The sequence below is a fragment of the Podarcis bocagei genome (genome assembly GCF_964188305.1).
Source record: "Podarcis bocagei genome assembly, chromosome: Z".
NCBI classification, from domain to species: Eukaryota; Metazoa; Chordata; class Lepidosauria; order Squamata; family Lacertidae; genus Podarcis; species Podarcis bocagei.
The window spans coordinates 16,310,896-16,337,731 of record NC_138140.1 but is presented as its reverse complement, the minus strand read 5'-3'; the positions used below and the strand labels follow the sequence as shown (position 1 = coordinate 16,337,731).

Sequence of the window (26,836 nt, the reverse complement as noted above, 5' to 3'; positions counted from 1 at the left end):
GAAGAACAAAAAAGAGGACACATTTGTCAACTTCTACATTTAACTATGGATCTCTAAGACAAGCTTTGCCACCCCAAAACTCTTCAACACCAATTGAAACAAATTCCTTCTTGAAGAATTTTTTTAAAAACACCTATATTATGCAAATAGAGTAATTTTGCATAATTTCCCACAATCTGCACATTTTTAGATTGAATAATTTATTCTATTTCACTAATCACAAGGAGGAACAAGCACTTATTGCTAGGAATCAGACAGAGATACCTCTGGGGTCTGCACCTTTTCAAACAGGGTGTCCCAGTCTTAAGGACTAGAAACTCACTTTGGTTGTTGTTGTTACTGTGGCGTTTGCCTCTTCGTTTGAAAATGTCTGTACAGGGGGAGAGAAAGGGTTAATATGTAGACCAATAGGAAAGCCAGAGGCAGAGCCTATCTGTTTATAAAAGGGCTTAGCCCAAGGTTTGGGTGTGGGTAGTTGGTTGGTTTTAATGGGTGGGTTGGTTGGTTGGTTGGTTGGTTGGTTGGTTGGTTGGTTGGTTGGGAAAGTCAGTTGGAAAAGCAGTTGGCAGGCAGTTGCAAATAGACAGTTAGTGCAGTTGGTTCTTGTGTGAGGGGAGGTAGAAGAGAGAGAGACAGGATAAAAATAAGACTAAGAAGGTAAAGAGTAACAACATTTTGAATGCAGTTAAAGTTTATTTGTGTCTGCAATAAACTACGCTCATCTTTGTTAACTTAAGAACCTGACTGAGTCTAAGTGATTTACTGGGGAGGACATGGTTAGTGGCTGCGGATTAGTGGTGTACTGGTCAATAGTCCGTGAGACAACCGGGGGCTCCATACAAACGCCACAGTTACAAACTTAGATATTCAGGAAGCTGTATTTTGTGGTCACTATCACATTCTGGAGCAGATCATGGCATATTCATATGATTATTTAGGAAGCCAGAAGGAAAAGAGGCCAGCATTCTTTAACTAATCCCTCCATTCTCCTTCCTGAATGACAAAACTGCAGACAGCTTGACTGTAATGAGATTTGACTGGAAAATTCTACCACTGGTGGGCTCTGGAGCTTCACTGCACAGCCTGCTGGGAAAGATCTGCCTAGGTCATACATGTGAGTGCATCACGGCTGATCATGCCAGCCCATGACTGACACTCTGGCAGAAGCCCATGCAACTGTCCTGAGTGGTGTGTAATGATGGTTTTGTCAGGCCTGGTGTAGTTGGCACCTTGGCAGAAGGTCATTCGTGCATTCCCCAAATGAGCTTTGTCAGGCTTCCGTTGGTTGAGTTGATTGATTGACTGGCAGCCCAACTGAGTGGCAGAATCGCCTCTGTGTCCCCGTGGCTTGTCAAATCTTCGACAGGTGCTCCAAGGAACCTGAAAGATGCCGCTAGCCAAAAGGCAGCTACAGTGACGGGTCACAGGAGGAGCTGCGGAGCCAGGAATGTTGCTGAGAAACCAGCAGAGCAATTCCATTAGCAGCGAGACCAGCAATTCACACCAGGATTGCAGGAAGCAGCTCAATAGTGAGTCAGACCAATGACCCATCCTGCTCTATATTGTCAACATTGACAGGCAGTGCCTCTCAAGGGTTTCAGGCAGGAAGTCTGTTCCAGCCCTACCTGGAGATGCAATTGAGGTTTGATCCTGGGGCCTTCTGCATGCGAAGCAGATACTCTGCTGCTGAGCGACAGCCAGTCCTCCTAAAAACCTGAGCTGTGCATGGTCCATTTGACTCAGAGTTGGTGTTTTTGGGTCTCCCACAATTCAGTGGCCTTGCTATCATTATTTAATCTAAGACTGTGGTTCCCAAACTTTTATTTGGGGGGGACACCCCCCTTGGTTCCATAATTTCATCCCCAGTGCCAACTACCCTATAAAAAGCATTCAGAATAGTGGTTTGCATGACTCAGGAAGATAAGAACACAATAAAATACAAAACAGTAACAATTAATTGCACATTTATTCAAAATCCAATTAAAACTATTCTGCTTAATTCACCAAATTGATGAACTTGATTCCAGCTTTTCAAAGTCTGATAGTGATTTACACCTCTAGCTCCCCTTACCACCCCCTTACCTCTTAGTGCCCCCACTAGTCAATCCTACTACCCCCATCCCCAGGGGTTCCTACTGCTCACTTTGGGTACCACTGGTCTTAGCCATTAATAATCCATTTCCTGGTAGCAACCTGGATGGAGTTAGCATTCTCCTGGATATGTGATTGTTTTGTTAACTACACAAAATTGGTATGACCAGGTTTGGAAGACTGCACTTCTAGAAAAATTAACAAAACATTGCAGAGTAGTCAGAGGTAACATTACCAGAGGTCAATTTTATAATGAATGGTCTCAGTTCATTTTTTAAATTAATTCCTCACCTAAAGAACCTGGATGAAGGCCCATCTACTTCAGCACCCTGTTTTTGCAGTGGCCAACCAGATGTCTTTGGAAGCCTGTAAGCAGAACTGTACTCACCACCACCTGAAATTCCCAACAACTGGTCTTCAGAGGAATACAACCTCTGGCAGTGGGAATAGACCATGGCCATTGTGACTAGTAGCCATCAGTAGCCTTGTCAACCAGATGCCCCAATGGGAAGCCTTCACGCAGGACATGAGCAGAACAGCAGCTCCCCCCACCTGGGATTCCCAGCATTTAGAGGCATACTGCCTCTGAAGTGGAGGCAGAACAGTGCCATTGTGGCTAGTGTTTGTTTATTGCCTTATCCTCCATGAATTTGTCTAACCATCTTTAATGCCATCCAGGTTGTTGCCCATCCCTGCAAGTTGTGGCAGCGAATTTCAAAGTTTAGCTGTGCACAGTAGGAAGAAAGACAGAAATACAGGTTAGGCAAAGAGACTGTTCCAAGAGCTTGATGGCCAGAGAGAGGTTTGAAGCTCTTTTCTTCCCAGTCCTGGCATAAAACAAACTCTTAACTCAGATCCCTACATGATGGACTGGGGAGGCACCCCAATTCAGACTTTCAGGGTAATGGTATTTAAAGAAGAATCTAATACTGTATGTCAACAGACCATATCTGATCCTGTGCTAACTCTACTTTCACTAGGGAGTGATAGCAAGCCATGTGCTTTTTTATTTCATAAAATATATACAATGCTGCATTGTAAAAAAAAGAAGAAAGAAAACCTCAAATAGGTTTACAAAAAGATAAAAGAACAGAATCAAGAAAAAGGTACAATAACTTTAAAACATACAAAAAGTTAAAAGGCTAAAACTGATTAAAATTCACAGCAGCATGTCTAAGACATGCCTAAATAAGATTTTTTAAAAAATAAATTAATGTATAAATGCCTGACAGCATTCTTGCTTGCAATGACTAGGATGGAAATAGCAGCCAGATGGAAGTCAGGCTCAGGTCTATCTGCCCCAAACTTGCTTGGAATGATTTGGGAAATAGTATGATCGGAGCAGCTAACTCAACACAGTAGAGTGGTCAGAGGCCAAACAAAAAAAATGCAAGTTTGGGGCAATGTGGTTTATGTTTCTTACTTCTCTGGTCAAACCTCCAGTGATGCATGTATCCTTATGGAGAGATACAATTTCATAAAGGACTTTCACTGTTGTGTATTCTATGCAAATGAATACTCCAAATGTACTCCATATTAGTTTGGGTTTGTTTTTATTGCTCTTTCCTTATGTGTATAAAAAAATTGATAAAATGTTTTTGTTTTTTTAAGCCTCTGCCTCATACATGTGGGGAACCTGCAGCCCTCCCTCTGTTGTTGGACTCCAGCTCCCATCAGCACAGCAAGAATGGCCTGTGGTCAGGGATTATGGGAGTTGTAGTTGAGCAACTTCTGCAGGCCCAAAGATTCCACACACCTTCTCTAATTGCTCCACCACACTGGTTCATGCATCGCACCTCAGCACTTGTTTCCTAGAAAAACAATGTCTGTTTGGTTTAATTTGACTTTTTCTCCTGAGTATGATTGCATTATCCCTGGCAAATTGTCTAATTTTAAAAGACAAACACAAGCCATGTACATGAGGAATGGGAACTCCTGAATCAAAGATATAAGTTCTGCATTAAGAAATTAATTAATTTTATTATTTTATAATCCACATCACCTCTCCCTCCCTTCAGCTCGCCTGGTCTCAGTCTGCTTAGGGAGGGGAAACTGTTTTCATTCCCTTCAGGGCAAACTTTTGGGAAACACCTGCCAGTAGTGGGTGGGGCCAGAGGCAAAAGTGGCCGGAGCAACAAATAGAAATGTTACAGTAGTGTAGTTTTTACAGTACTGTAATTTCTCTCTCTCTCTCTCTCTCTCTCTCTCTCTCTCTCTCTCTCTCTCACACACACACACACACACACACACACACACACACACACACACACACCATCTGCTGTCCAGGAAAGCAAGAATTCAAGGACACATCCTAGCTACAAAGCAGGGTCCCTTCCAACTCTGCTATCCTATGGTTCTCTAGATAAGAACAAAACAGAGCAGTTGAAAAAAATGGTCTCTCTTCTCTCAATATCTAAATGCCACCTTCTGCATCATACTCACTTTTTCACTTGTAAAGTTTTTTTAATTTCATGTGATAATATATATAAAACAGAGAATATTAATTTTAACAACAGTTAAAATTAAAAGATGAACAACAAAACTACAAATTGGCACATAGAATGAGTCCAGTTGCACTTGAATTAAAATAACACAGTCCAAGTAAAGGCTACCAGCATTATCAGATTATCAACTCTAGTTCCAGATTTGCTAGGCTTGTGTTGAGGGTTGTCCTGAAAATCAGGAAGAACTTTCTGGTGGTAAGAGCCATTCAACCGTGGAATGGTCTCCCTGGGAAGGTGGAGGAATCTCCTTCATTGGAGGTTGGATGGCCATCTGTTATTAATGTTTTAGTTGAGATTCCTGCATTGCAGGGGACTGGACTAGATGACCCCTTGGGCCCCTTCCAACTCTACAATTCTATTATTTTTATACTTTGGTATCTTCCCATACTCTCTTTGAGGGCAGCTCCCCAAAGAACGCATTTTAGTAATCCAGCCTGGATAGAACCAATGGTTGTGTCACTGAGTCAATAATGAAAATAACCATATCATTTTTCCTTTCTGGTTTTCTAGTTACTACATTCTACACTCACTGAAGTTCGCTGTCTTTCATGGAAATCCCACAAAAAATGCATTTCAGTAATACAGTGGTATCTCAGGTTATAGACGCTTCAGGTTACAGATGCTTCAGGTTACAGACTCTGCTAACCCAGAAATAGTACCTCGGGTTAAGAACTTTACCTCAGGATGAGAACAGAAAACGCACAGCAGCAGCAGGAGGCCCCATTAGCTAAAGTGGTACCTCAGGTTAAGAACAGTTTCAGGTTAAGAATGGACCTCCAGAACGAATTAAGTTCTTAACCCGAAGTACCACTGTATAGCCTGGACAGAACCAGTGCATGTGTCAATATATACAGCATGAAACAGAACAACAGAAACAACCTTTCTCAGTATCTAGTTGCCACCAATTGAAATTTCCATACATTATTTAAGAGCAGCCCCCCAAACAAACAAACAAAAATGCATTGCAGTAATCTAGTCTGGATGGAGCCAATGGACATGTCACTGAGGCAAGGCCGGCCTTCTCTAGATAAGGTGCAAACCAGAACAAGCATATTCTCTCTCCCTATTGATCTGCATTTTTCCTGCCTCAAGGGTTGCTGAAAGCAACCTATCGACAGCCCCTGGGCCTTGCGCATCACCTTCGCTTCCCACTGTTTCCCCCTCAATAGCCTCCAGCTCCCACGTTTCCGTATCAAATGCCAATTTCACCCCTGTCCGGTGTGGTTGCTGATAGTGGCTGGTGGGTGGGCTGAAAGCGTCAGAGGAATTCGCTCCAACACATTCTCCCTGCTCTTTGGCTTCCCAGTCATGTGCTGCTCCAAAGCATGGCTGAATAAACAGCTCAGCCGGCACCCCAAGCTTTACCGCCCTTCCAATTTCACTGCAGAAGAGCCAGTTTTACCGTGCATGAATTGGCTGGCGGAGGCCAGGCTGCATACCAACTTGCCCTGTGTTCAGATAAACCTGGGAACAGAACATCCAAGGGAGGCAGAACATGGCCATCATGCCTAGTAGCTGTTGATTAGCCTTATCCCCCACAAATGTGTCTAATACTAGTTTAAAGCATATATTCCAGCAGCCATCGCTAAATCTTGTGGGTGCAGATTCCATAGTCTAGCTATGCGCTCAGGGCCGGCCCACCTATAAGGCTCAGTGTGGCAGCAGCCACCTCAGACAGCAGGTTATAGGGATAGCTGGGAAGGGCAGCAGATCTGGCCAAGGAGCAGGCCACTCACCACCTCCTGTACTTGTCACTTGCTGCCTCGTCTTCCACCACTGCCACTCATCCCCAGCCTACTTTTTTCTCCCCACCACTACCAAGTACAGAGTGCTGGAGCTTCCCCCCTGCTGTGTCTAATCACCTCAGGTGGGGGTGGAGGGAGCACCTGGGGTGCAATTTTCAAATGGCAAAATGTCCTGGGCTGCCCATATACGTGCTGAATGAATAAGGACTTTACTTTGTCTGCCCTGAATCTTCCAACATTAAGCTTCATTGGATGTCCATGAGTTCTAGTGTTATGGAGAGAATCATCTCCCTAACCCCTTTCCTCATAGTTGTGTTGCTCCAACTCCTTGAAGGAAGCCAGACTATCCTCCACCAGGGCCAGGGCTTTTTCAGTGACGGCTCCAGCCTAGTGGAATGCGCTGTCCCACAAGACTAGGGCCCTGCAGGGCTTGATTTCCTTCCGCAGGGCCTATAAGACAGAGCTATTCCGCCTGGCCTTCAATTTGAATTAGCCTGATCCTCTATTCCCTTTTCCCTTTCCCCTTCTATGAAGAAACCCTTTCTGGGACCACACATTTAAATTCTTCCCTGGTCTCCTTGCTGGCCCTAGTAGGACCAACTTGACCAGTTAGCCCTGGTGGTCATTGGATGTCTATTGACTGTGTTTTTGTTTCCCCCCCCCCAAAAAAATGACCCCTGAATTTTTGAATTTTACTGATATTGATGCTGCATTTTATGTTGTATCCTATGCTGTTTTATGCTGTTTTTAAGTCACATTTTAATCAATGTTTTATATTTGCTGTTAGCTGCCCTGAGCCCAGTTTTTAAACCAGGAAGGGCGGAGTATAAATAAAAAATTATTATTATTTTTATTATTGATTCTTTTGCTTGCCTTTTGAACTAACTCCACCCATTGAGGCACACCAATGACTCTTTCTGAACAAGAAGGGGTATACAGTATAGGTCTTTTTTTTTACCAGTTGACCCTTCCTGGGGCTAAAGCTCAGTGGTAGAGCTCAGTGGTTCAGTTCCTAATGGCATCTCTAGTTAGGGCTGGGAAAGACTCTGAAACCCTGGACAGCCACTGCTGCCAATCAGTGCAGACAGTATTGAGCTAGATGGGCCCAATGGTGTAACTTTGTGTAAGGCAGCTTCCTATGTTTCTGGGATGGTCCACAGCTCAGTGGTAGACCCCTAGTAAACAAACAAATAAATAGCCAAGCAAATAAGACTGCAAAACAAGAGGAATGTTATGTAAGGTGAGCACGGAGTAGGGAGGGCCCTCGGCTGGCCACTCTGAATGTGCTCTTTCCATAGACAGTTATCAGAACATAGACAAGCAGTAATGGGTATTGCATTACAGTAGCTGTTGCAGCTCCAGGGTGACTGGTCAGGAGCTGTTCCCAACCCCCCATTCTCAAATCTTTCAAATAATAATAAAAAAGCAATGGTCTGATACGTTGTTCTTCCACCACCACCATCCCCCAAATTTGGAGTCCTTTATAAGAGCAGAGCCCAGATCCAGCCATAATCCCAATACTTTCTTTCATTCATGCATGCTTAAGGGAAAACACAGATCTATTTAAACAAGAAAGGAGAAAGGGGGGGGGGAGGGGAGGATAGAGGCTTAGCTACCAGCCATCTCCGCGCGCCCCCCACCCCTCGCTTGCCCGCCGCTCCCAACAAGCAGCCAAAGCAAAGTTTCTCTAGTCCTGGGAATCCACTCCCGGCTCACGGATTCAGCTCCAGCTGTCAAAACCCAGGTCAATATATGTTAATGAGGCTTTGAAATTCCTGAGCAGAGGGAGTCACTTTTAGACTTCCTAAGACCTTCATAATTCACGGTTATTCTCTAGCGCTTTCTCCCGGTGCTTTAAGAGAGAACGGGGTGGGCAGGGGGGGGGGAGGAGAGACGGAGTGAGGAAAATATATTTAACAAGAGAAAGAGCGAAAGGGGCTTAAATTATAAATGAGGGCTAAGTTTCCAGAACCTTTTGCAGAGTGTTTGTACAGACAAATTAGCAGAGCCGGAAAGCGCCGTCGAAGGAGACAGCAGGTGCATACCAGTGTAGCGTGGGGCGATTTCCACCCTTTAAAAAAAAAGTGGGGGCAGTGGGGTGCATAGACTACAAAGGTGGCTAGTCCAGCTCGAGGTCAGCCTCCTCGGTTGCGTAATCACGAGGTGGTTTCTTCAGGATGCCACTGTCTGAAACCTCCCTCACGTGCACACGCGCACACAGCGATCCCATCAGTAAAACATAGAGATGATCACGGTGACTGACCTTCCATGGTTGCTGAAAGGATTGCTGAATGAGGTATCCAAGGTGTTATGAATACTTTTTAAATAGAGTGGGAAAACACTTTATAAATTAAAGACAGGCCTTCGTTTTGGAGCAAGTGAAGGAACCAAATTGCTGCAACATATTCATTTATTTCATAAAATTTATACACCACTTGATAATAAAATAAATAAAATAAAATAAATAAAATAAAATAATTGGTTTGCAAAAAAAAGATAAAATAATAAAATTATCGCTAAGAAAAACTGACAACAATAATTTAGAATGTTCAAAAATTTGAAATAACAATAGACTAAAAACAGATGAAAACTCGCATCCACTTTCCAAGCATCTGGACAGACTTGTCTAAGCAACAGTATTTTAAGGTAAAAGGTAAATGACCCCTGGACGGTTAAGTCCAGTCAAAGGCGACTATGGGGTTGGACGCTCATCTCGCTTTCAGGCCAAGGGAGCCAATGTTTGTCCACAGACAGCTTTCTGAGTCATGCAGCCAGCTTGACTGAACCACTTCTGGTGCAACAGAACACCGTGACAGAAATGCCATTTACCTTCCTGCCACAGTGGTCCTATTTATCTACTTGTGCTTTTGAATGCTAGGTTGGCAGGAGCTGGGACAGAGCAAAAGGAGCTCACTCCATCACAGGGATTCGAAGCCCAAGAGGCTCAGTGGTTTAGACCAACAGTGTTTTAGCAAGCGCCAGAAAGAGTATAGTTGTAGCACCTACCTGATGTCATTAGGCAGGGAGTTCCAAAGTGTAGGCAATGCCATACTAAAAGATTGAGTTCTTACAAATGGAGAATGGGTATTTTGTTGCAACTGTAACAGTGGGCACATATCAGGTAAGGCAACATTCCCACTCACTGGATCATCACCTTGTTGTGGTAGGTGGGACCCTTGTGAGTGAAGCTGTCAGGAATCTTGTACTAAGAGGAAGGCACGCTTGTCAAATCCACACCATGATCAACTCCTGCCCGGAAACCAATGTCCCCCACTGTGGAAGGACGTGCGGATCCAGAATTAGCCTCCACAGTCACTTATGGACTCATTGTTAAAACCGTATTTATGGAAGACAATCTTACTCGGCTACGAGGGATCGCAGAAGAAGAAGAAGGCAATATTGTGAGTAAACTAGTCCCAAGCTGTTAAGGGGTTTATTTACTAATAGAATATACTCAGGGGCATAGCCAGAGGGGCAGGGGGAAGCTGCACCCTCCTTAAATCAATTTAAAAAATACAAATCTGAGGTTCTGCCCCCCCCCACAAGCCTCCCCCCCCCCAAAAAAAAATCCTGGCTATGCCCATGTATGTACTTATTTAAAATACTACTTATTTCATTTATCATTTAAAAAAATAAATAAATGTACACTGCTTTTCAGGGTGAAACCCAAGTTAGTGAAGTGAACTCTGAAACAATCCAACAACCCACCTAGATATGCAATAATGATTTATTCCTATATATGTGGAAATGCATGGTGCTGCCACACTCTGCAGTTAACACAGCCACCAAGAGGAACAGCAAGCAAGCTGTATAATAGAGTGAGGAAGTACTGTTAAAGCATCTCTCCCCACCCCCACCCCACCCTCCATTTAACACGCCTACCTACAGTGGGGTTTAGCAAGCTGCCCTGAGTGGTCCCTCCCCCTCCTCTAAAAGGAGGTGGGGCTTAAGGTGAGGGGGGGTTCAGGTGAGTTTTCATGTGAGGGAGGGGTTTCAGGTGTGGGGAAGGGCAAAGAGGTAAGTGGGATTGATGAGCAAAGCAAGCAGGGGGTTGCAGCTCCCGGTTATCAATATTTTGGTAATTTTAGAATTTTATTGTGCCTGCTGTTTTTAAAGTCTGCTTTTATTGCTACTTTTAATGAATATTTTATGCAAACCACTCAGAGCTGCTTCTTCTTTCTGATTAAGTAGCATGCACACCTTGCTGAATAAATAATAAATAAAATGCAATGTATCAGTAAAACTGCAATAAATTCCTAAAAGTAGGGAAATGCTGTAGCTCAGTAAAGATAATCTACTTTGCATTGAGAAACTCCCAGGTTCAATCCCCTATTGCATCTCTAGGTTCAGAGCTGGGAAGAACCCTGGGAAGAGAGCTGCTGCCTACCACTGAAGACAGCACTGAGCTAGATGGATCAATGGTCTGACTCAGGATAAGGCAGCTTCTTGAGTTCCTAACAGAAGCATGAGAGAACTACCTATTAGAGGGTACCTTAATATTTTTTGTTTAAGGGCCACATGAGCGGAGTCAGAGGCATCAAGACTTTGCATGATTGGGCATGCAAAGCAGCAGAGAGCCCCCTGAACTCACAGAGGAACCCCATGGAGTGTGTTGTACCAAAGGGTCTCCAAAACCTGAATTCCCCACTACCTGAAAGTTTGTACCTCCCTATTCCCGAATGCCAAGATCCTAAGGTGAGCACCTTCTCTTGCTCCCATCAGCATCAGCGGTGACAAAAGAAAAAGGACCTTTTCTGCACCTGCTCCCATATTGAGGGATTCCTTCCCAAGAGAGTTCAGACTGGCTCCCTCTTTGCTTTCCTTCCACCAGCAGGCTAAGACCTTCCTGTAAAAGGTAAAGGTAAAGACCCTTGACCATTAGGTCCAGTTGTGGCCGACTCGGATTGCGGCACTCATCTCGTTTTATTGGCCAAGGGAGCCAGTGTACAGCTTCCGGGACATGTGGCCAGCATGACTAAGTCGACTCGGATTGCGGCACTCATCTCGTTTTATTGGCCAAGGGAGCCAGTGTACAGCTTCCGGGACATGTGGCCAGCATGACTAAGTCGCTTCTGGTGAACCAGAGCAGCGCACGGAAACGCCATTTACCTTCCTGCCGGAACAGTACCTATTTATCTACTTGCACTTTGACGTGCTTTTGAACTGCTAGTTTGGCAGGAGCAGGGACTGAGAACGGGAGCTCACCCTGTCATGGGGATTCAAACCGCCAAATTTCTGATCGGCAAGTCTTAGGCTCTGTGCTTTAACCCACAGCGCCACCCACATCCCTCACTTTCCTGTAAACTAAGGTGCAAATGATGCTGATCACTGGGCTGCTGTCAGGGCAAAGTGGATTTTAATGACTGGGTTGTGATGTACTTTAACTATAGTTTTTCAACAGGTTTGTTTTTATGACTTTGTATTTTATAATGATGTTTTTAAATCCCAGCTTGGAAGAAAGGCAGGATATAAATCCATTAAGCAACAACAACGGCCTTTCCCAAAAGGTGTGTTGTTATTTTTTATAAACAGCGAAACTCTTGCCAGAAGAAAGGAGCTGATTCTCTGTAGGTCTAGTTGACTTTGCTGTCGGCTTCTGTTTCATCGCTGGGTGCACAAAGCAGGCTCCCTTCCACCCTGCTGCCTTGGGTGAAGAGGTGAGTCTTACAATGAGTCCAGAAAAAGACAGAGACACTGCTGGGCTCTTCCTGCTCTCCTTAGGGAGCCATGTCAGAGCCATTGCCCATCTCACGGAACTCGTTCTGTACAGGGACGCTTGTGGGAATAGCCCAGGAACGAGCACAAACAGGTGGACAAGAAGTACAGATTCCTAAAGGAAACTGCCTTAAGAAACTGTGTTTGTTTATTGCAGAGGAGAAATCTGATTCAGCACACTTTTAAAGGAAAGCCTACCTAATTCCTTCTCAGTTGAACAAAACATGAACAAAAGGCAGTCTCTAGCTGCATGCTCAAGTTAAGCAGAGAACATGCAGGACCTTGGACAGCTCTGAGGGATCCTTGCTTGCTCCTGAGTTTGCTGCAGGGGATGCTGTCTCTGCAGAGAGCCAGAGTCTGGGAGGACTGTGTCCCTGGAAAAGTGGGCTGATTGGTTCAAGGGCAAAGCAAAAAAAAACAAAACCCAGCAGTGGAGAAGTGGTGAGGATAGATCCCTATCTCCTTTTAAAAAATTGTCCTCCCCACTCACATATTTTCTCTCCCCCTTGGCCCTTGTCTCCCATTTCATACAAATTTGAAGATGACCCATGAGAGCATAAGATGATCCTGCTGTATCAGGCCAGTGGCCCGTCTAGTCCAGCATCCTGTTCTCACAGTGGCCATCCAGAAGCCCCAATGGGAAGCCCAGAAGCAAGACACAAGCAAAACAGCACAACTCTCCCCACTTGAGATTCCCAGAAACTAGTATTCAAAGGCATGATGGCTTTGATAGCAAGTATAGAATATAGCTGTGGGACACGGGTGGAGCTGTGGGTTAAACCACAGAGCCTAGGACTTGCCAATCAGAAGGTGGGCGGTTCGAATCCCCGTGACAGGGTGAGCTCCCGTTGCTTCGTCCCTGCTCCTGCCAACCTAACAGTTCGAAAGCACGTCAGAGTGAAGTAGATAAATAGGTACCTCTCCGGCGGGAAGGTAAACGGCGTTTCTGTGCGCTGCTCTGGATCGCCAGAAGCAGCTTAGTCATGCTGGCCACATGACCAGGAAACTGTCTGCGGACAAACGCCAGCTCCCTCGACCTATAGAGCGAGATGAGCACCACAACCCCAGAGTCGGTCACAACTGGACCTAATGGTCAGGGGTCCCTTTACCTTTACCTTTATAGAATATAGCTATCATAGCTAATAGGCATTGAGAGCATTAGCCCATATTGTTACCTGCAGGTCTGCGTCATCACATGTGTCTAGCCTCTAGTTTTGCCTTAGTTCTTAAAAATAAGACCCATCAAGAGCTATGAACATCCTACAAAAATCTTCTAGGCTGGTGTTAGGTTCAGGCCACTCACCCAATGTAATAAACCCATCCAGTACAAAAGGAGGTTTAACTAGGCAAATGTCCAACTACTGTCCTCCTACTTTGTACAAACTCCCCTGAGCTCCTTCTTTGATAACCTAGCTTTTCTCTTAAGAAAAATAATCATACAATCTATTTTGGTTTGGGTTTTTTTAAAAGGATCCTGTTAAGTAGGTAAATCAACTTCATTCAGCAATGCTCCACTTCTGCCATCTAGCGGTGAGATTCATTGCAGCACACAACCATTTTTGAAGGGACTTCCATGGCTGACAGCAGCCTTTGGAAGAACTGGGAGCAACTTTCCCTGTAGTGCCATGCACTGGCCTGAATTTCAAAAAGGTCAAGAATTCAGCCCAGTTGGAGGTGCGTGTGGAGGAAGTGTGTTCACTGGCAAAAGAGGGCATGAACCATATCCCTTCGTTTGCATTTGGGGGGACATGTGGTGTCTTCAGACCAGCCCTAGCATTAGGCAGGATGGGGCGAGCACCGCAGAAGGCAGTTGGAAAGGAAGGGCAGCTATTTATTTTGTTTTATTATTTTAAATAAAATAAAAATAGCTTTTTAGTATACAAAAAGTTGAGTTATAGTTGACAATGATAGTTTACAAAATTATGCATGACATACTTCTAAATACCAGTTATTGCAAAGCACAGGAGGGGAGAGGGCTCTTGTGGTCAGATCTTTCCCACAGGCATCTGGTTGGCCTCTGTGAGAACTGGATGCTGGACTAGATGGGCCATTGGCCTGATCCTGCAAGGGTCTTCTTATGTTCTGATGTAGGACATAGCTGTGAGTGACACGCAGTCTGATCTGAGCACCCTAAGCAAGCCTGGTGCTTTCAGGTGCTCTGATATCCCATTGCTGGCGCTGAAGTAAGGCTGCATACACACCATACATTTAAAGCAAATATCCCTGGATAGGGATAGCCTGAACACAGTTGTCCATACATATGTAACCTTGCAGCTGCATTACTGCAATGCACTCTTTGTGGAGTTGCCTTCAGGGTTGGTCCGGAGCCTGCAGCTGGCGCAGAATGCAGTGGCTGACTTGCTTGTGGGGGCAAACTACAGCTACCATATAAGCCCCCTGCTAGCAGGACTTGCACTGGCTGCCAATCTGCTGCTGAGCCAAGTTCAAGATGTTGGTACTAACCTAGAAGTTCCTACAGCTCAGCATCAAGTTGCTTAAGAAACCGCCTTATCCTTTATACACCCAGTAGAACACTGCCATCTCCTGGAGAGAGTTTCTCCTGCAAACTCCAAAGATATGAGAAGCCTGCTCCCCAGTAACTTGGAACAGAGCCTTCAGCGTGGCTTTCCCTGTTCTGAGGAATAGCATTCCTCTTTGAGATGGAGCAGGCAATCACTCACTGTACTTTTCCAAAGCAGCATTTTGGTTCCCACAGGTTTTCCCAGCGCCATAAATTGGTCTTTTACCACCAGTGCCTACGTTAGGTTTTTAGACCTGTTTTAAATGTATCTGCCGTTTTTAATTATCTCATGTGTAAATCACCTTGAGACAGTTGTTTAGAAAGCAATTAATAAACCACAGATGGGTATGATGATATTAAGAATCATAATTTAAAGCACAAAGCTTCACCCAGGAAGCCTAGGAACTGTGATTTACATATAATCAATCCCCAGCACTCATAACAAACTAGAGTTCTCAGCATTCTTTAGGGTGAGTGCAAATGCAATTTCTGTCACTTTACACACCCTTCTCACTAGAACCAGGAGTGTTGTGTGTGGAGGGGGGGTGTCACGTTTTACTAGCAACCCCAGCTCTGGGCACAAGTTCTGGAGTCCCCCAAATGGAGTCACAACCTTGTTACAAGAATTTTAAGGTCTCAAATATTGAATATTCTTAAATGCACACATATCTAAATATATGAACCATGTGTCTGAAACAGTATGGGAGAACAATCCTGAAGCCATTTTGATTCTCCCACATTGACCTCAAATATTCCTCTGCAGTAAGGGAGGCAAATGGGGAAAGCCTTCCCATTGTCTTTTGCTTGCAAACCCTGTCTTAAAGGGCGTATTTGTGTATGAATCAGGTGAGCCTGTGACCTGGATTCAGGAACTAAAGTATTAACCATCACAAAAGAATAGCCAGACTGCACTGGTAATGCAATCAGTGACCATTATCAAGTATCCTGACAGACAGGATTTCTGCTGTAGACCACTGCCTCCTGTGATGTATGTATGATGTTTTACGAGGGTGGTCTTGGGAAACAGGGTGGGCAATTTCAAGGGTCTATATAAGGGCTTGTGCACCATTGTTCAGAGTCCTCCTCCCTTCTGCATGTGGTGAGTGGGGACAGTGGCGTAGCGTGGGGGGTGCAGGGGGGCCGGCCGCACCGGGCGCAACACCTGGGGGTTAGGGGGCGCAAGTCCACGGGTTAGGGGGCGCAAATTACTTGCCTTGCCCCGGGTGCTGACAACCCACGCTACGCCACTGAGTGGGGATCTTGTTGCAACAGTTTATTTCCTTTAATAAAGATCAGGCTTACTAGCCACTTTGCTTCTTAATATACTCTGGTTGGCCTCTGTTATTTTCTCCTACTGATAGGGAACCCACTTAAGGACTCTATTCAGGCTCTTGGATACCCCATAAGGGAAAAGGAGCAGTTTTTTCCTTATAACATTGGACATATTAATGATTTATATGAAAGGCTTCTTTGCTGCTTTGGGGGGAAATTGCTTCACGATCAAGCAAAAGGGAGCATTAAAATGAAGCAAATTTTACCACCGCCAAACAGAAATGGGATAAAAACCAGGCTGCAAATACACCATGCATTTAAGTCACCATACATTTAAGACTCCCCACCCCACCAAAGGATTTTGGGAACTGTTGTTTCCCTCTCACAGAACTATAATTCCCAGCACCCTTGAACTACAGTCCTGTCCGTTTTCACCATTATGAGGTCTAGAAGCTCTTGTTTTGTTTAAAGACAAATTTCTACACACGGAATTATTTTTCTCTTCCAGAAACAAGCAGGCCTGGGCATGAGGTTGATATCAAAAGTTGAAATCAGAGACCCAAAGCTTTGGGAGACACCAGTGGGAAGTAGACGTTTGTTACACCATAAACACAGATTGTGTGTTGCAAGGAAGCTGGAAAAGGAAGTCTGGGTTTTTGTCTGGATGTGTACAGTATTTTGCCTTAGGCCTAATTCTGATCTTTAGAGGTATGTGTGGAAGAAACAATGCCATTGTACTTTGATTTATGTAAGCTTGTACGAACCTTCTAAGTTTCTAGTTTACAATGTTTTTCTGACATGCTTGCCTTCATTTTCTCTTTGTTTTTTAAAGGGCCAAAATTGCTAACAGTTCCCTGCCTGGTCCCCTGTGGGGGAGGAAACACTGGCCCGCCATGCTCCAGCTGGAGAAAAGCCTTTACCAAAGGTGCCATGGGCTTTGAAGTCACTCAGACTCAGGACACAAGGGAGAAACGTGCTAAAAGGAAGGCGTGCTTGGCAAACCCTCACATGATCAACTCCCACCCAGAAACCAATGGCCCCACTGTGGACGGACAGGTGGATTCAGAATTGGCCTCCACAGTCACTTATGGACTCACTTTTTAAAACCGTGTTTATAGAAGACAATCTTACTTGGCTACAAGTGATCGCCAAAGAAGCTATAACCGTGGGATAGTAGCTACAGGCCTAATTATTACAGTTTGATATTTGCACATGTTCTTGCATTTAAAAACAATGGAATTTGATCTTTGGGGATTCTAACCTAATCTGAACTTCCCAGGCTCTAACATATGAATCAGGGCTTACAGCACAATGCTAACTTTCTGCTCAGCAGGAAGTCCTAATGAATTCACTGGGTTTATAACCAGGTTAGTGGGAGCTAGAATTTCAGCCTTTGAGGTGTGTGAGATGAGGAAGGAGCTCTCCCAATTCATCCCTGATCCGGGAAACAGTTTGGTGGACTAGGAATGCATCATCTGAACTAGACGCCACTGAATACAGAATGATCCTTGTTGCAAGATCCCTTTCAGTCTTGCTATGAAGGCACAACCAGTGTTGCTGGCCTTCAGTGTAGCACTTCCTTCACTCAAAAATTGCCTTTTTCTTGTTAGTCTCAAGGTATTTGGGGCAAGGTCCAGGGTTGAGGGGGATCTGGGCAGTGTCTGTTAATAAAGTATAGGCTGCTCTAATCTTTATGATGGATGGCGATAGCCCATGGTCCTCCAGTTGCTGCTGTACTCCAACAACAGTCTGCATTAAGCTTACCAGACGTCCCCATTTCCCGGGAACAGTCCCCAGATTTACAAATCAGTCCCCATACAAAATCCATTGAAGTTGAAGTGTCCCCGGATTCATTGAAAAAAATCTGGTAACCTTAAGTCTGCATGGCCAATGGTCAGGTTGTAGTCTTAATGACCAGAGCCAGGGCCACAGGTTCCTCATCAGTTAGATCTCTACAGATCTCTATACTTGTACAACTAAGATTTCTCACCCCCAAATGGATTCCAGTTGGTCACTGAGAACAGGATGCTGGACTAGATGGGGGGCCATTGGGCTGAACAAGGAGGCTCATATGTGAGAGTCAGACTGGCTTTGCAGTTCCCCTTCTGAAGAAGTGAAGGTGAAAGCAGGAAAACTCTGTAGATTTAAACCAGGAGGCTCCCTTACTTTTCATTTTGTATCTTCCACAACCAGCCAAAATAATGGTGGTGCATTAGAGATTCTTTCCTCTGGAACACAAGTGTCCATAGCTCCCCCTTAGACAGATGGGCAAATGCTAAGTTTCTGCCTTTAAAAAATGCTTGAATTCTCTTAGGTTACACAAGATAAATACAAGTGAATTTGACATCTTTATTATTATTATTCCAGGTGCAAATTCTGGGGTATTGCAAAATATATTTATTGGTGGATGAATGGAAGAAATCTACTGGGCAAGATGAAAAATTTGACAAGGACCTTTCTTCAAAGGATTTTGAGGTTTTAGCACAGAGTAGCTAGCTGGATCTTCATTCGCACTGCCGTAGCCCTTCAGAGGGCTAAAAAATGTAAACAAAAACAAAAAACCCTAAACGTAGACGGTTCGTCTCACCCATGAAGGCGGCTAGATGGATAGATGAGGGCTACATAAAATGGAGGCTTTTCACCAAACCTATAAATAATTTGGTGGAAATCAGTGCCACAAAATAAGGCAAGTACGACTAGATAACTGTCTAGATTCCAATTTGTTGCCATTTGCTGTGAGAGAACCTTCACAGACAGAAGCATTTTACCTCTGAATACTAGATACCAACAGCTACCTGCCTGTTTGTGACATAATATAGCCACAGGGAACCTACTGTGCTCCATATCTTAATAGACACCTAACTCACATCTGCCCCTGCCAAGCATGGACAGTGGTCAGTGAACTGTAGCAGAACAGTACCTAGTGTGTCACAGGTTCCATCATTCTTCTGGCATCTTCTGAGTGTCTGTCAGATGGGTATTTGGTGTAATTCAGCAAGGTTGTTCAGGTACACAGGCTCATTTGGGTCAGATTTTTACTGCCCCCAAATAGCAACTGCATAAATCGACAGAATATGGGGCACTGCTCCAAAATTTATAATGTATGCAAATTTCCAACAAAGTAACAAGAATGGCTATAGGTGAAGATGGATTTTAGAAATCTGAATTGCCAATGGACTTTGTTCTGACTGCCCCACCTGAAAGAATTGTTCATGAAACCCAAACACACTGTCCCCACCCACCCACCCACTTCTTTTTGCCACAGCATAGTAGTGGATAAGCTTTTTGCTGGGAAGGGACCCAGCTGCTACACATATTTTCTCCTGCCTCTGTTTCAAGGGATGGTCCTCCCTCTAGCTGTTGTAATACTGTGGTGAGTTGGCTTGTTTCAAAGCAGAAAAATCCCTTTCCCATAGTACAAAAGGTGCGCTAGATCTATCGCTCAGATAGTCACGGCTCAATCTGGGAGGCGACTTCTTTAATTACAACAAGAACGCAAAAAAAAAAAAGACGTGGGGAACACCTTGACACCAAAAGTATACAAACAGGAATATCGGATCACAGTAGTTTTTGTTTTGTTTTTTTAAAAAAATGTGTCTTAGAAAACCATTAAGGAAACTTAAAGGCGGCAAATACAGTGCCCACATGGTGCTTGGCAAGCCAGCTTCTATATGTTTCAATTTCTGGATTACAAAAGAAAGCAGAACAGTGTTTCGAGGCAAAAAAAAAACATTCCTTGATGAAGAATGCTCTAGTTATCAGATTATCAGTGCCTTCATGAATTCTAAAAAAAAAAAAAAAGTGTGCCCTTTAAGAAGGGATTGTTGGGCACATACATAAGATGCTGGCAGTTTGGTTTTATTCCCCCACGGAACCCATGTTGAAAAAGTCAGTCCCCAGACACCGAGATGATGTGTTTTCCCTGCCCCTCCTATTTCTACCATTCTTTTTTCTTCTCATCCATAGACACGCCACCAGGCCCAAGGGCTACCACCAGCAGGAGGCCTCCGATGACGGACATGGTCTGGAAGAAGTCGTACTTGAGGAAGTCATGCATGGGTTTGTAGACTGGGATGGTCCAGAAGGCGTTGAAGTAGATGTTGATGGCAAAGAGCCAGATGACCAAGGTCAAGGCGGCCAGCTTTGTCTTGAAGCCAACAGCCACAAGGATGATCAAGGCTGTGCCCACGATGTTCTGGAGGATCTATGGGAGGAGATGGGACAGAGAAAAGTAGAATTCAGCAGAGGCTGGTGTAAGGGAGAAGAGGGCATCTTACCCCACCTAACTCAGCCTCCCCTCAGCCAGGCCTCACCTGCTGGCCTTAGGATTTGCCACCATTCTAGGGGGAGGCAGCCCTGGCTGTCAGCCTCCTCCTCCTTAGCCTCCCAGGTCTTTGACAACAGGCATTTTCAGTGGTGGAATGCATGCACACACACCCACACACCCAGGAAGCAGACCTTGCGCCATCACTGTCATGTTTATCCAGGCTTATGGTTTTTAACTGGGAGGGTAGTTAAATCTATCTGTTGGGCTTATTCTTTACATGCAGTGGAATAATAATAATAATAATAATAATAATAATAATAATAATAATAATAATTTATACCCCGCCCATCTGGCTGGGCTTCCCCAGCCACTCTGGGTGGCTTCCAAAAAAAAATCTTAAAATTCTGTAATACATCAAACATTAAAAGCTTCCCTAAACAGGGCTGCCTTCAGCTGTCTTTTAAAGAAAAGATAGCTGCTTATTTGCTTGACATCTGATGGGAGGGCGTTCCACAGGGCAGGTGCCATCACCGAGAAGGCCCTCTGTCTGGTTCCCTGTAACCTCACTTCTCGCAATGAGGGAACCGGCAGAAGGCCCTCGGTGCTGGACCTCAGTGTCCGGGTAGAACGATGAGGGTGGAGACGCTCCTTCAGATATGGAAGGACACATTCCTTGTAAATACATTCTTTTAGTTATCTATTGCTGTTTTAAAACCTGATATTAATGTCTTTGCTATTTTATTTTTACTGTATGACTTGCTTTGAGGCAGCTGAGTACAAAAAAATATGGCTAATGCATACAATAAATAACAATAGCATCTCATCAGGAAGGAGGGTGAGGAGAAAACTATCATCGGTTGACTCTGTCTGCCCATCACTTGCTCTGGCTCCCCCTGACATTGGCCTCCCTGCTTTCCACCCTACCAGGATCAATAGGCACCTACCAGTGCTGGGAATAGGAGGAGGTGGAGGAGGAGGAGGCAAATTCCATACAAAAATACCTCTCCCACTAATTAAAAACAAATTATTTGCAATGTTTTGGCCATTTACCGAAAAGAAGCTAGCATCAAAATGCAGCAGCGTCATAAACATGAGGACCAGCAGCACTCGTCCACCCAGCTGCATGTACTGCTTAGGGGAACTTTCCCGCATGGTGGGGACTCCGGCGAACATGCTCTTCCCCTCTGACCGTGATTCAGCCAACAGCAGCAGCAGACCACCCCCCAGAGCAAGGTTCCTGTAGATGGTGAAATATGGTTAGTCCAAAACACACACACCTGAATACCTACACCAGGTGTGACAAGATTCACAAAGGGCTTGTGCCCCAACAAAAATTAAAGTGACACAATCAAATATGCTGTTACAAGTCTTAAGATGCTTAAAGGTTATATGCTGGTTGCCTCTGGAGTTTCTGAGTGACAAGTCCCAAGAGTGAAAGTGGCTTACATTTTGACACCTGAGATGTATATATCTTTTGGGATCCACCTTATTTCTGTGATTGTAAGTTGTAAACAGTTTTTAACCTTGCGATTTGATTGTTGTCACCAAACTGAGGCCTTAAGAGTGAAAGGTAGGTAACAGATGATAGCGATGATCATAAAACGTTAAGAAACACTCAAAAGCAACCTTGACAAGCAAAATGCGCAAGGGACACTATAATCATTTTCCTCAGTGCTGGCTGGTTAGAAGTGAACGATAAATGAAACTAAGATTAAATAAGCAAGAACTAGTAAAACGAGATAAAAGAGAATGAGACATACCTCATCAAAAACTTCAGATCCCATAAAATGCTGTACGCAATTGTCTAGGAGGAAACAACCAGACACGATTGAACCCTTTGCTTAAAACCACCCTTTCCTTTTGATCTCAAGCTTGAAGCAGCTAAATACTCCAAAAAGAAGCTTGGCATCTATCTGCTGATGCTCACTCTCATCGCTTCTTCTACCTTCCCTCTCCCACACTCTTTTTCTGTCCCCTATTTAGCACACAAACTCCTTGGGACCAAGGATCTGTTATGTTCACTTATGCTTTCTCTGCAAAGATCTATGCACATTAATGTCACTGTGTAAATAAGATGGGTTCTTTGGACAAGCAAGGGATATGAGAGTGAAAATGGAGCAGCGCTTTTTTGCTAAAGAAAAACAAATGCCTTACTGCTAATATATTTTGAAAACATGCGCATGAATTAGAAAGGAGGGTACCCATTTTAAATTTATTTTGCTACCCTGCTCCCAAGAACTTTGCAGCAGCTATCTCATAAGATAAGAACATGAGTCTGTTGGATCATGTGAACAGCTCATTTAGTTCAGCATCTTGTTCTCACAGTGGTCCCCAGATGCCACAGCAGCAGGACCCAAGCACAAGAGCATTCTTCCCACAGCAACTGCAGTGTTGCTTCTGGCTGTGAGGCAGAGCATAGCCATCATAACTCAGGGCTCAAGGTGAGTGTGCAGATTCCATCTGAAGTACTGAACATTAAACTGCTGGACACGGGGCTGTTTTTAAATTTCTGTTTGCCCCCCATTGTGGTTTTCTTTGAGAAAACAAGAGGTGTTTTTTCCCACTTCTACATAACTCAGGGCTAATGTGACCACGCCTCTTGTTTTGACTTCGAGCCCGTCAGCACTCAGACACCTTAGTTTGCTACTGGAGGGGCGCTTGAGGGGCAATGGAACCTCCAGCTTCAGAGCCAGGAGGGGCAAGTGTGAATAGGCACGATTTTTCAGTGTTGTGCAATTAAGAGTTAGTTGGGATTGATTTCCTTACCTGGAGTGCTATAATGCCAAATAATCCAAAGCAGGCATACTGAACAAAGTTCCTACTCAGGACTAGGATGCAGCCACCTAGGAAAGGAGGCGGAAGAGAAGAAATAGCCAAGTCAACAGCATTAGTGAATCATGTTCCCCTTGCTAAGGTTCTGTTGGCCCTCCTATCTTTTAAATCCTTGACTCGCCTGCAAAGCTTTCTGCTGGCTTGTCTCTTGAACCATAGCCTTCATTCCTCAAACTTTAGCAATATCAATCTCTTTAAAGGCAGCCTTGTTTTTAAGCACTAATCCAGCAGCCACCAGATCACCTGCCTGTCAACCATGTGACATGGCCATGACATCAGCTGACCCGTTTTCCTTTCCCACTAAAAGCAAACTCAGGGGACCGAGTGCTGACAGACATGGGAGCCAAAAGAGAGACAAAAACAAAGTGCATAGGCAAAGGTCCAGGGCTTGGCATGCACTGATGATCAGCTGTCATATACAGTCAGTTGCAGGGCTGTTGGGCATGGGTTGGCTGAAATCAGGTCCATGGAGTGGAGATTCCCCACTGCTCTTCCTCAGTATATTAAGCCAAGAGTATATTAAGCAATTGTCACTGCAATTTACAACTGAGGAAATACTCCAAAGCTCACCTACGTGAGCTGTTGGGCATCAAGCCATGGTGTACGGCTGCAGGATTGGAAAATGAGAGGCCTGTGAGTGGCTGTTTCTGCTTTATAAGCCACGGGGGGGGGGTGAGAGGGGAGAATGGGTGAAGAAGAATGAAAATGACTCTGCAGGAGAATGTAAGGATGGTTGACTTGTAGAGGTGGCAACCATTTTAGGCATGCATAACTGATGCACGATTGCTGGTGTACAAGTCCTTTTGGACCCGGAAGAGGCCAGAACAGGTGTGGGGGTGTAACGGGGTGAAACGTGCTTATGAATGCTCTGGTGATGCATGCAGGTGCCAGGAACGGAAACCTGCCTCCCCCTGCAAAATGGTCACTACCTGTAGGAACCTGGAAAGGTTGCCCACAATCTGACTGTATGATGACTGGGGCTCCTATCTCTAAAGAGGGTGGGGGACCTCTAGTCCAAGGGCTTAACTTGGCCCACCTTCCAATCACTTGATACCATGTGTGTTGTCAGCAGGAGGGTAAAAAAAACGAGGTGGGTTGGCCAGAAGGATCTCCTTAAGTGTTGCTGATCAGTTGATCTGTGGGGCTTCAAAGTACAGTGCAGAGCTCTTTGCAGCCAGTCCCTTACCAAGAGCCCCAAATGGTGCTTTGAAGCCCTGCAGATCAGCTGATTCATGGGGCTTCAAAGCACCTCACCACTAGGCATAATTGTCAAATTTGGGGAGGGGTGATAAGGATTCGGCCTGCCGGATGTATCTGCTTCCCCACCCCTGGTTTTAAGAAGAGTGAGGGCGGCTTCAAAACCTGTCATCTGGTATAAAGGGGTGAGGTGGGGAAGGGGACTGTGAATGCTCTTAAGGGCTGTGATCTTGTAGAGGACATGCCACTATTATAGACTGGGCAGCTGTAGTCCAAGCAGAGAATTTATGGGTCCCCTTGGTCCAGGAACCAGAATCTCCATTTAACAACAAGCGTACACGGATCTCAATATTGGGCCACTTACTTAGCTGTCCAAAAAGGTTAATGAAGACAAAGATGGAGGCCAGGAAGTACCCACAGTTCCATGTGGCATCAATGTAGTCCCTCTGCTCGCTCCACTGGAACCACATGCGGATGCCATCTTCAAGGAACGTGCTGATCAAGCAGAGGCGGGCCACATGCGGGAGGTACTGTTTTGTCACTCGCAAGAACTGCCAGGGGAAAGAAACACAGGTGAGAAGAATGGGCAGGAAGCAGGGACCGTCTGGCTTCCTACCTGGATAGGGATGGCTTTCCCCTCAAAGCACAGCTGTGTTCTCCCTCTGGTGTCAAAGAGGTAGCAAGCCTCAATACCTGTTGCTGAGAATCGTGTGTGGGAAGATTCAGGTTCTGCTTTCAGGCTTCCCTTAATGGGCCTCTGGTTGGCCACTGTAAGAACAACATGTTCGACTACATGGGCCTTTGACCTTATCCAGCAGAGCTTTTCCTAATGTCCTTATGGGCACTTCCAAAGTGTTTGGCTTGGGGAATACCTTCTCATCACTTAAATGTAAACAAACCAAATTTGTATCTTGGGTGGTAAGATTGACCCACCAGGAGATTCTAGCCAGAGCAAGTTCCCTCTGAGGCAACTGCAAACTGAGTGGGATGCAGGAGCCATGCCCCTTGATGCACGTTACATAAAGCAGTGTTTCCCAACCACTGTTCCGCGGCACACTAGTGTGCCACGAGATGTTGCCTGGTGTGCCGCGAGATGTTGCCTGGAGGGAGGCGGGCGAGTCCGGCGGCGAGAGGCAGGGCGGCGGCGGCGAGGAGCCAAGCCGCGCTCTCCTTCCTGCCTCGCTTTGCTGCCTCCTCCCCCCCCCCACCCCCAAAGCTTGGCGGTTCCCCGGCAGGAAGGAGGGAACTTAATCCTCTCCAAGGGCTGCGGAAAACAGACATGCAAATGGGGGCTTGCCAGCTCTTCAAGCGCCGCCGGCTTTCTTCGGGAATTACCGCCTGCCGAGCCCGGTAACGCTGACAGGCCAAGCCGCGGGGCTTGGCAGCGCAGCCGGCAGAGTGTGGGAAAGGGCGGCCGCCACGCGCCGGGCAAGGCGAGACTCGACGGGGAGGACACCAGCAGCAGCACCCCCCCCCCAGAAACCCGCTCCGGGCAGGTAATTCACAGAGAGTGGACAGAAGGAAGCCTTAAAGGGCTTCAGCCTCCCAGAGTGGCGGGGAATAATAATAATAATAATAATAATAATAATAATAATAATGATAATGATAATGATAATAATAAAATTGACAGGTGGTGTTTTTCTAGGTGAGGGGGTGGGGACTGTAATAACAAAAAAATCAGCTGTATATCAACCGCTGTTTTGCAATGAGGAATTGCAAATAAGGAAGATCAAAAGGAGAATGTTTTTTGGGGGGGGACTCTCTTCCTCTTCCTCCTCCTCCTCTCGTTCTTGCTCCTCTTCCTGGCAAAAGGGCTGCTGAGACCCCTTCTCTCTTGGGTGCCGGTGGGTGCTGTGACGTTGACGCTGCTGTGGCAAGTGCCTTTACTTAGCAGAGTGCATTCCCCTTTACACAGGAGGGGAGGGGAAAAAATTGAAACTTACACTTTCGTGCGTCCCTCCCGGCGTGACGCTGCGCGCTGACGTCACGGGGCTGTAATGGTGGTGTGCCTCGAGATTTTTTTCATCAAACAAGTGCCTTTGCCCAAAAAAGGTTGGGAAACACTGACATAAAGGGTGGAAATGGGACACATGCCAAATGCATCTAGCTTGAAAATGTCCCCAATTGTGTGACTGTACAGAGACCACAGCTAATCAAAACTGGAGGGGAGGGGGGGACTTGCAATGAACCAGCCTTTGAAAACTTGGGTGCTCCCCAGATTTTTTGGGACTACAACTTCTATCATGCCCAACTATCAGCTATCATGCCCAACTATCAGCAATGCTGCCTGCGGCTGATGGGAGTTGTAGTCCAACACACACACACACAAACCAACCAGGATGGCACCAGGTTAGTGAAGGCCGCAGTAGGCAGTCTAATCCCAGAGCTATAGCAATAGGTCACACTAAAGGATTTGCTAATCCACCACCTTGTTTCTCATAATCTAATCTATCTATCTATCTATCATTTCCTCATTTAATCCTCATAACAGCTCTGCAAGATAGCTGAGGCTGAGAGGTAGTGAATGGCCCACAGCTCACACAGTGAGCTTCATGGCCAAGTGGGGATCTGAACCCGTCTCCCAGGTACTCATCCAGCGCTCTTAACCATTATACAGCAGTACCTCGCAAGACGAATGCCTCGCAAGACGAATGCCTCGCAAGACGAAAGAGTTTTCCGTTTTTTGAGTCGT

At 45.3% G+C, this 26,836-nt stretch overlaps 1 protein-coding gene and 2 long non-coding RNA genes across 5 annotated transcripts in view; 1 reads left to right on the top strand and 2 right to left on the bottom strand.

The window, feature by feature from the left end:
* The window catches only part of LOC308578746, an 84,172-nt gene that overhangs the window by 39,483 nt on the left and 17,853 nt on the right, over positions 1-26,836 (bottom strand). The window lies entirely within an intron of this gene.
* Positions 141-19,429, top strand: LOC308578750. Of its 2 annotated transcripts, XR_014004082.1 has the most exons (3): positions 141-1,529; positions 16,357-16,556; positions 16,681-19,429. It is a non-coding gene; the product is annotated as an uncharacterized lncRNA (long non-coding RNA). The 2 variants fall into 2 exon arrangements; XR_014004083.1 differs by having other exon boundaries at positions 16,357-19,429.
* The window catches only part of SURF4 (surfeit 4), a 23,236-nt gene continuing 15,705 nt past the window's right edge, over positions 19,306-26,836 (bottom strand). For both annotated transcript variants that reach the window (XM_081179267.1, XM_081179268.1), the window contains exons 2-6: positions 24,509-24,695; positions 22,882-22,958; positions 21,876-21,919; positions 21,166-21,352; positions 19,306-20,052 (exon numbers count right to left, since the gene is read on the bottom strand). In XM_081179267.1, coding sequence (XP_081035393.1) covers positions 19,786-20,052; positions 21,166-21,352; positions 21,876-21,919; positions 22,882-22,958; positions 24,509-24,695 — 762 coding nt within the window. In that variant the 3' untranslated portion in view covers positions 19,306-19,785. The remainder of the gene's footprint in view (positions 20,053-21,165; positions 21,353-21,875; positions 21,920-22,881; positions 22,959-24,508; positions 24,696-26,836) is intronic.